This window comes from Natator depressus, chromosome 2, assembly GCF_965152275.1.
Source record: "Natator depressus isolate rNatDep1 chromosome 2, rNatDep2.hap1, whole genome shotgun sequence".
NCBI classification, from domain to species: domain Eukaryota; kingdom Metazoa; phylum Chordata; order Testudines; family Cheloniidae; genus Natator; species Natator depressus.
The window spans coordinates 19,924,241-19,934,852 of record NC_134235.1 but is presented as its reverse complement, the minus strand read 5'-3'; the positions used below and the strand labels follow the sequence as shown (position 1 = coordinate 19,934,852).

Genomic DNA, 10,612 nt, shown 5'->3' with positions numbered 1-10,612 from the left:
CCTTGATCCAAGCAGCCCCGAACTTTGGGGGAAGTTTGGATCCACATCCAGATTAGAAACTCATTCCCTGATTTTATCTGTAAGTGGCTGAACATTTGGTCCAACTCTAGTCTTGTGGTTAAGACACAGGAGTGGGACTGTGGTCCTGGTACTGGACACATCTCTGCCATAAGTTGCTTGTCTGACATTGGGGAAATCATTTGATCTCTGTTCCTCAGTTTCCATATCTGTATCATGGGGAAATATGTCCCCACCTCACAGGAGAGTTGCACAGCTTAGTTAACTAAGATTACTAAAGTGCTTTGAGATCCTCAAATGGGAAGTGGTGTATATATAGGTGTGACGTATACTTAATGTTATTGTGCACTGCCAGGATTCAGCAAGGACCAGAACTGGAACGGCTGCCCAGAACACCACAAGAAAGGCTCTTCTGGGATTTATGACCTAGCCAGAACAAGGAAATATGGAAAATCTTGTGAGAGAACCTTCTTTAACAGGCTGGGTAGCAGTGATGATAATTTCCAGATCCGGAGAGCGGGCACTAGGCAGCTGCCTGGAGTGGCAGATTCTGCCTAGGTTGGCAGAGCCAGCCCACCCAAACCTGGGTGGTGCTGCGACCCTATGCAGCAGGGTGCAATGCCATTCACTCGGATGCGGGCGGCCACCCCCCCACCCCCTCCCTCGGTTATGACAGAGGATGGCCAGGTCAAACCTGAGTGAGTGGCGCTGTCACCTGGTGCTTAGCCCTCTCCCCCCACACACACACTTCTGCCATAACAACTGACCCATCAGAAGGCTCACTGGGCCTCCCCAGAAAGTCCAGCGCGCACCCTGGTTGAGGACCCCTGTTCCAGGGAGCAGGAGGGGGGCAGCCCACCGAAGTTTTAGGTGGCAGATTGTCTTGAGCAGCCTCTGCTGGAGTGGGATTCTTGACATCTGCGATGTTTCCTCAGCCAGCTGAGGGATAATTCCCCTGGCGCAGGCACGGTGTAGCACAGCCACCCATGTCCTCACAAGTGCCGGTGCAGGGACCCACAGGGGGTAGGACAAGAGTAGCAGGTGGCACGTCAAAGGCATGACTGTAGCAAGGCTTTTGCTACACTGTTCGCTCACTGCAGCCTCTCTGCGCAGGTCCAGATTGTGCAGCTGCCCCACAGTCAATCCAAATAGGGCTGCTGTGAGTTAGAGCCAATTCCTGGGCTGCTTAAGACACTGGCGGGGGGGATGGGGACGGGGACGGGGAGAGACATTTCAACCCCCAACTGGCACAGATTCCCAAGGGCACAAGGAAATTTAAAAGCGGCAAAGAGTCCTGTGGCATCTCATAGACTAACAGACGTATTGGAGCATGAGCGGTCATGGGTGAATACCCACTTCGTCGGATGCATGTAGTGGAAATTCCCAGAGGCAGGTATACATATGCAAGCAAGAATCAGGCTCGGGATAACGAGGTCAGTTCAATCAGGGAGGATGAGGCCCTCTTCTAGCAGTTGAGGTGTGAACACCAAGGGAGGAGAAACTGCTTTTGTAGTTGGCGAGCCATTCACAGTCTTTGTTTAATCCTGAGCTGATGGTGTCCAATTTGCAAATGAACTGACGCTCAGCAGGTTCTCTTTGAAGTCTGGTCCTGAAGTTTTTTTGCTGGAGGATGGTTACCTTTAAATCTGCTAGTGTGTGTCCAGAGAGGTTGAAGTGTTCTCCTTCAGGTTTTTGTATATTGCCATTCCTAATGTCTGATTTGTGTCCATTTAAAACCATCTAATAGGCTGAACCTGTGTGTGCCACATCTCCTGGGGGCACAGCATACAACCTCACTCTTCGGACTTGTCTACACTACACAGTTAGATCTACCTAAGACAGCTTAAGTCAACCTAATTATGTCAGTGTGCACACTAATGCCTTCCTCCCACGGATGTAAGGGCCTGACTACACCAACCTAAGAACTCCACCTCCATGAGAGGCATAAGGCTTACGTTGGTGTAGTTAGGGCGATGCAGTGTCTGTGTAGATATTGCATCCCCAAAATTGGCTGTCTTGTCAATTTCACTGCAGGAGCCATGAAATTGACAAGAAAGCCCCCACTTCCCTGGAGAGCTGGGCAGCTGGACCCTGATCCTAGCTGGGAGCCAGGGAGCACTGAAATTGACAAGACTGCCTGGCTCCCAGCGGGAAGTGGGCAGGGGGTGCACGAAGCCCCTGGCAGCTACCTCCCCACTCCCAGAGAGGAGCGGGGGGCAGGGGTGTGTGGCTTCCCACCGACTCTCGGCAGGGAACAGGGAGATGAGCAGGGGCAGCCCACTGGGACCTTGGGAGCCTGTGGGGCAGCCAGGCTTCTGACAGGGAGCTGCCAGCAGAGCTGAGATCGGGCTCTCAGCTCCCCACACTGCCCCCTCTTAGGTTGGTGGAAGCGCTCCTAGTGAGGATGTGCACCACCAACCACAGAAGGGTAGTGTAGACATGCACCACCGCAATAACTGCTGCAGTGGCTGCAAGTCAACCTAATATACAACTTATGTTTGTAGCGCTGACATTCCCTGAGACTTTGAGGTGCTGTTGATTGTGAGTTTGTGATGTTCCCGTATCACTCTTTTGTTCCACTGGACAAACTTCTACCCTGGCCTGGCTAGGGAGCAATGCCTCTGACAGATCCAGGCACAGAGCTATGTCCCAGCTATCATCTGTCCAAATGTTAAATATTGCAAAAGACATCGGAGACTTGGAGAACATTAATTACAGCCCATTATCGGCAGGTGCCAGAAGAAACTGAAGAGAGCACACAATGCTGCATCATTTGGTTTACAACAGGCCCTTTCTAGATTTACAGTAATCTATCAAAGGGTAGCTGTATCTGTGAAGAAGAGGTTCTGCACAGAAAGGTCTTCCAGCCATGGTCATGTAATTGTCCTGAGAAGCATAAACTGGAGCTGAGAGAGCTGGAAAACCTCCCCAGTAAACTCCTCTTAAGAAACTGTGACACAGATACCTTTCCTAACTTGCAACCTTAATAGGCTTCAATAGTATTATCTAGTCATGTTTATTACAGTAGTGCCTAAGGGCCAGACAAGAACAGGGCCCATTGTACTAGGCGCTGTACAAAAGCAGAACAGTAGACAGTCCCTGCCTAGTGAGCTTACAACCTAAATAGACTGACATAGGGTGGGGGAAGGGGTATCACACACAAGCAGGGTGAACAATGTGATGGCAGGAAACATAATGTTAGTGCCACGTTTTTGCAGGGGAGTTAGTTAGGAGAATAACCCTGATTTGGGTGTGCCAGCTCTTGGAGCAGTGAGACTCTGCTGGGCCCCACCAAAAGGATTGCAACTAAGATGACTACCTGAGCCCTCTGACTTCATTCCCAGCATGCCTGGAGCCAGGGTGGGAGGCAGAAGGAACTAGAAACCTCTGTTTGGGCCAGTAGGGAGGCTTCTGCATGAGGAGATCTGCACAAGCAGGCCATTGGACCAGGGATAATCCAGTGCTGCACAGACAGCCTGACTTTACACTCAGACAGGGTTAGTTTCTGTTTGGAAGCTGGGAGAGAAACAGCTCAGCTGAGGGAGTCCCTGCTAAACTCCCACTTCCCCCCAGGGGAATTCTTGCACTGCAGTGAGATCCAGCTGCATGGACCAGGCAGTTCAGCGCTGCCATGACCAGCATCCAGGGAGAGAGCGAGCTCCAACCCAGCACCAGCTACTGAGCGACAGCTGAGACATGCACAGACTTCCAGACCTGGCAATCCAGTAGGAGTCCGGAGAGGACCCTGCTCCAAACAAGGGCGAAGACCTTTTGTTCAAACCAAACAATGCCACAGCACTGCAGCACTCCATCTCGGGACGTGAAACTTCAGTGCACCATCCACCTAGGAACGTGCTGTAGGAATGTGTCAGCGGGGGGAGCTGGGCTTTGGAGGCGTTGTGAGTGTTTAGAAGTGGGAGGTTGGTTTGTTTATCAGTGTTTATTAATTATTAGTTAACCACAATCCCTTCCTTTCCAGATCCTATTTTCCTGTTCTCTGTAGCCACCCCCTCTGTTATGCTCTTATTATTGGCATGTGATTCCTTTCCTGGAGTTTGTTTTATTTACTTTATTGTCCCCTGTGCACTGGGCTTTATGCTCCCTTGCCATTTTCCCAAGGGACAACACCTTCCATGTCTCAGGCACAGTGAGGAGTCACCTTGTGTGGAGGCACCAGCTGCTAGAATATGAACCCAGGACCTGACCCACATGAAGAGAGCGGAGAAGCCACTCTAAATACAGGTGGTAGCAAGCACCAGGGAGAGAAAGGAGAGAAGGCATAAGCCGCAGTGCAGGGGAGGGGCTACAGAAGGGGATCAGCTCAATGGAAAGGAAAGAAACGGGAGGGAAAGGGGGATGAAGAGGACAGGGCTGGGGTGAAGAGGGAAAGAGGGGCAGGTGTGGAATGAAGCTGATGTGAAGAGACTGTGAGGGAAAGTGAGGGTTGGAGCAAAAAGCTAATCAGCACAGGACAGAGAATGTCCAGCCAAAATTGTAGAAAGTTCACTGAGTGTCGAGATGCTTTGGCTGCATCTGCTCCTACGGCTGGAGTCTCATTGCGTATTGTCTTACTTTAAAAAATATTCCCAGCCCAACTTCTGTGTTGTTCTGACAGATTCCTGCCCATGGGCAACTATGGAACAGAAGCAACTATGTTTCAAAACATGATGAGTTTTCTTAAAAAATAGTGCACGGAGTGCAAAAATCTCTATTGTTGAGCTCTGAGCACCTCTTTCCTGACTCCCGTTTCAAGCCCCAGTAAGCACATTCATGTGAAGGGGGGGAAAATCCCAGTCTTTCTTTGTTTAATCCATCACAGCAGCCAAGTGAACTGGTTCGAATAACAATCTCTGTTACTCATGCAGGGCCTTTCCTCTGAGGTTCTCAAAGCACTTTAGAGATGTTAGCTGATTAGACCTTACGATAACCCAGTGGGATAGGTAAGTAATGATGGGTTTGAGTCTCCTCCTAGGTTGCAGGCATCCAGAAGTGATAAATCCATCTGGACTATGGGGAACCATTGGCATAAGCTGCCTGCTTCTGCCATTCCATCAGTGGGCCTGGAGCTGGCTAGCAGAGACACAAAAATGGGAAGGGTCTTCCCAGAGAGTGAACAAGGCAAGGCAGCCAGAAGAGACGCTCATAAAGAATGTCTCATGAGGAGATTGCATTGCAGGGGTTCTTATGGACTCAGAAATTTCTGATTCTCAGTCCTGTCCTCAGACCATAAACCTCTCTACAAAATTCTGTCTCCTCCATTGCATCCCCAAGCATAGTGCCCTTCCTCTCAGATTGACAGGCTTGGAGCATGACGTCTTCTATTTACCCACGGAATATATACAGCACAGGGAGTAACAAGCTTGATCTAAGAAAATATTTTTCCCCACAATGCACAATTAGCCAGGGAGGAACTCCTGGCCACAAGATTTCACTGAGATCCAGAGCACAGCAGGATTCAAAAAGGGATTTGACATTTATATGGATGACAAGCCTATTCAGTGATAATAGTAAATACTTTTAAAGAGTTCTGGAATGGATATAAATTTCCATGGTTGAGGGCTTGTCAGCTTCTAACTAATGGAGGTTAGGAGGACATTTTCTTTGAGGGCATATTAGCCCATAACTGCCTATTACAAGGGTTCTTGTAAATCCCTCTGAAACTGGGTGATCCAGTCAGTGATAAGATACTGGACAAGCTGGACCCGTAGTCTGATCCAGTATGTCAGTTCCTATGTATCAGCTTTCTCCACCACTGTTCCATAACCCTGATCTGCTGTGAGCACTTCCAGTAGTGAGAGGGTAGTCTCCTTCTGCATTCAGTCCTTGGTCTCCTTCTGAATTGCTTAGTCAATGTGAACTGAGATGATAGTTTTTGCGCTATGTGCGCACTGTGGCCTTGCTTACTAGGAACTGTCCTTATTTCATAAGGGCCATTGAACAGCTGTCAGATGTTAACCATATTTAGTCAACTACCATCCTGGGTGGGATTGCAGGGGCCAATTTGAAATGACAGCTTCAGAGCAAAACCAAACTGGGTTTTGCTCAGTGATGGTGTCAGCAGTATCACAGCTGGAACACTCAGATAATCTCGTCAAAAAGGAGCAAAGCAGAAAACCACATTTTCCATGCCGGGTTGCTACCAGTTGCCTAGGCACCAGCAGTAAAAAATCTCCAGTGAAAGGCTTTCTTGCAGATCTAGTATAAATAAAAACAATGAGGAGTCCTTGTGGCATCTTAGAGACTAACAAATTTATTTGAGCATAAGCTTTTGTGGGCTAGAACCCACTTCATCAGATGCACGGAGTGAAAATACAAGAGCAGGTATAAATACATGAAAGGATGCGGGTTGGTTTACCAAGTATGAAGTCAGTCTAACGAGATAAATCAATTAACAGCAGGACACCAAGGGAGGAAGAACAACTTTTGAAGTGGTAAGAGAGTGGTTCATTACAGACAGTTGACAAGAAGGTGTGAGTAACAGTCAGGAGAAATTAGTATTGGAGAAATTAAGTTTAGGTTTTGTAATGACCCAACTACTCCCAGTTTCTATTCAGGCCTAATCTGATGGTATCCAATTTGCAAATTAATTCCAGTTCTACAGCTTTACATTGGAGTCAGTTTTTGAAGGTTTTTTTGTTGAAGAATTGCCACTTTTAGGTCTGTTATTGAGTGACCAGAGAGCTTGAATGGAAAAGACAACAACCAATTGAGTCGACTGGAAGGGAAAGGAACAAAGTCTGGTTACAGCACATTGAGACTATATGCAATTATAATGAATGATAAAACAGCTCACTGGAGAATGTGGATACAGGCACAGTTACAATTCTAATAAATATCTGAAACAATGCCTTGATTATATTTGTGTTGTAAGGTGTCAGTACAATTCAACTCCCTATACATCCCCCCTGAAAATACATTTCCTTCCCTGAATGTGCTTTCATTAACTCTCCAAAATGCTTCTGTTTTTAACAATCAGTTTATCTGAGGGGTTTGATTTTCTTGCATGTGACATAGTTTTGGAATGGTAGATGTTTTTAGTCACTAATCACAGCCATGTACCTATAAGGCACATATTCAAACTGCATGGATGAATAATCTCTATGCTCACTGCGGGGGGTTTCTTTTCTTTTTCTTTTTTTCATGGTTCTTCTAGGTTAAGCTTCTATTTTCTCTTGACTTTAGAGCAATGAATATGCTGGCACAAAGGCTTTGGGATAATTCATAAGCAACAATCTGTAGCAATTTGCAGACTGATTTGGATCGCCTAAATCGTTATGATGAAAGCATAGGGGAAGATTCAAACTGCCTCGAATTTAAAAAAAAAAAAAACCTTCCACATTACAAAATCACTGCGGGTCAAATCCAGAGTAACTCTATTGACTTTAATGGAGATATTGCAGGTTTACACCAGTGTTCCTGAGAGCAGAATTTAGCCCTGTGTGGCAACACTGCACAATTTCATACATTTCAAACAGGCAGAGGAATGAATTACAGCTGCCAGGTTGGTTGTTTTGCTCAAATGAAGAGACACAAAGCAGCACACAGGCCCGTGTGTAACTTTTAGCAGGGCTCCTTAGCACTCGACCTTTTGGCAACAGTCTCGCCAAGATAAACAGATTATCTCTGTGATGACACAGATTCCAGAGCTTGTGCACAGAGACATGAGAGGAAAATGTACAAAAGCACTAAAGATCCTACTGATATTTCTACACCTGGCACCTGAGGTTTATATAAACACCGGACTATTACACATCACATGCTTGCATGCGCCTGACAGAAGTGTTTTAAACAGAAAATGTTTGCTTCCTCATGACCTCGCCCTTTGCAAAGCATAAATTAATCGGTTGAGAGATTCCATTGACTAACATGAACTATAAAGAGAGAAGTGCTGTGCATCTCTGTGTTCGCTAAGGAACAATGACTCTTTGGAGAGGCCTTGAACTTGCTAGCATCTCTGGAGCTCACGACTCGTACAGTATTTATTGGGGGCAGAGGCAGGATTGCCCGCACTCCTATCTATGGTTTGATGACGCTAACTAGCCAATGGTGAGCCCAGTGATCTCACACTGGTATAAACCAGTGAAGTAGAAGAGTTCAGATTCAAGCCCAATCTGGACATGGATGTGACCGCTCTGGACAGCACTTTCAACTCCACTGCATTTCAGCCAGGTACACAGGAAAAGCCCCAGGAACTTTTGAATTTCATTTCCTGTTCGATCAGTGTGGAGAGCTCATCACCACAGCTGACCATGCCTGCCCAGGGCCACAAACACGCTCCAGCGTGGAGTATACAGGAGATACTGGATCTAATTGCTGTGTGGGGAGAAGATTCTGTGCAGGCAGAGCGCCTAACCATCAGAAGAAACGCTGACATCTATGCCAAAATCGCACAGCGCCCGGGGGACAAAGGCTACACCAGAGACACACAGCAGTGCCATGTGAAAATAAAGGCGCTCAGGCAAGTCTACCAGAAGACAAGGGAGGAGAATAGTCGCTCTGGTTCTGAGCCACAGGCATGGCACTTCTATGAGCAGCTGCATGTGATTCTAGGTGGGGACCCCACCAGTACTCCAATTCTCTCGGTGGACACCTCCCAGGGGCCCCAGGTGGCCATGGGCAACAACGAGGAGGACATTGTTGAGGAGGAGGAGGAAGAGGAGGAGAATGCACAGCAGGCAAGCGGAGAATCCATTCTCCCTGACAGCCAGGACCTCTTCCTAACTCTGGAGCCAATCCCCTCCCAGGACCTACTGCTGCGGGACCGTGATGGTGAGTGCACACTTGTAATAACACTACAGGGGTTAAATGCAGTTGTGGTTACTGTTTAATTTGAGGTAAACATTTGGGATACAGTTCCGGCCAGTCCAGCTACGCAAAGGGTGCTCCCCAGAAAAGCCTGTTTATGTGCCAAGAGCTTCCCCACCAGTAAATGTCCCTGTGGGTGCCCTCACACCACCTACCCTTTCTTGTGTGCTTACCTTGTTTGCCTGCAAACCGAAATCTGCTGCCCAGTGCTCTTCCATGTGCTGTACCTTACTGGTTGGTGCTTCTTTTAGAAGACAAAATGTGGCCATGTACCTCAGGGAATGTATTTACTGCTGTGAAGTGTTTCATTCATTGCACGAATTAACCTTGTGTTTTCAACAATGTATGTTTTTCCTTGCAGCTGCAACCTTGTCTGTGGGTGCTTTCTCCACACCAGCACGAAGGCTGTCCCAGATTAGAAGGCGAAAAAAGCGGACCAGGGATGACAATGTTCTGTGATTTGATGCATTCCTCCAAGACTGACAGGGCCCAGCTGAATGCATGGAGGCTTACACTGTCGGAGAGCATGCCCAAGAGGACAGGAAAGCATGCAGAGAACAAGAATGTAACACGCAAGAGAAGATGTTGCAGCTTATGGAGGAGCAAACAGACATGCTGAGGCATCTGGTTGAGGTGCAGAAAAGGCAGCTAGACCTTAGAGTCCCACTGCACTCAGTGATGAACCAGCTGCCCTCCTCACCAAGTTCCACAACCTCCTCTCCCAGACGTCCATAGCTTTGATTGCTAGACAATGCACTTGTAATAAGCTATGTGTGCTTGCCCCTCCCCCCGTGTTATCAGGCCCTTAGACCCGGGTTATCATTGCTATTCATTGCTTTCTCTGTTCAGTGTTTGTTAGCATAATAAAGATGTGTGGATTGAGGACAAGAGGCTCTTTATTCACTGTGCAACCTGTGGTTGGTGTGGGTTTAGTTTACAGAGCAGTACAGGCAAAAAAGGGGGCAGCTTGGTAAGGAACAACACACAGAACTGTCACATAAGTGTTGGATCATTCATGAAACTGGTTTTCAAAGCCTCTCGGAGACGCAGTGTGCCTTGATGTGCTCTTCTTATTGCCCTGGTGTCTGGCTGCTCAAAATGGGCTGCCCGGCAATCTGCATCAAACCTCCCCCTCCCCCCACCCATAAACTTAAACGCCATAAACTTAAACATAAACGCCATAAACTTTTCCCCCTTACTTTCACAGATATTATGGAGCGCACAGCGAGCAGCAACAACAATGGGAATATTGCTTTCACTGAGGTCTAACCTAGTGAGTAAACTGTGCCAGCGCCCCTTTAAACATCCAAAGGCACATTCTACCTCCATTCTGCACTTGCTCAGCCTATGGTTGAACTGCTCTTTACTGCTGTCCAGACTGCCTGTGTATGGCTTCATGAGCCATGGGAGCAAGCTCTAGGCTGGGCATCCCAGGATAACTAATGGCATTTCAACATCCCCAATGTTAATTTTCTGGTCTGGGAAGAAAGTTCCTTCTTGCAGCTTTCTGAAGAGACCGGAGTTCCTAAAGATGAGCGCATCATGTATCTTTCCTGACCATCCCACGTTGATGTTGGTGAAACGGCCCTTGTGATCCACTAGCGCTTGCACCACGGTTGAGAAGTACCCTTTCTGGTTTATGTACTGGTTGGCAAGGTTGTCTGGTGCCACAATAGGGATACATGTTCCATCTATCGCCCCACCACAGTTAGGGAACCCCATCGCTGCAAAGCCATCCACTATGTCCTGCATGTTTCCCAGAGTCATTACCCTTCTTAGCAGAAGTGAA

General features: G+C 47.7%; 1 protein-coding gene across 1 annotated transcript; it reads left to right on the top strand.

Annotated features, from left to right (window-relative positions):
- Nucleotides 1-7,903: 7,903 nt before the first annotated feature.
- On the top strand, nt 7,904-9,622 carry LOC141981270 (uncharacterized). Its single transcript, XM_074942949.1, has 2 exons — nt 7,904-8,787; nt 9,185-9,622. The coding sequence occupies exons 1-2, from the start codon at nt 8,136-8,138 to the stop codon at nt 9,280-9,282; spliced, it is 750 nt and encodes a 249-aa protein (XP_074799050.1). The 5' UTR covers nt 7,904-8,135; the 3' UTR covers nt 9,283-9,622.
- Nucleotides 9,623-10,612: the final 990 nt, after the last annotated feature.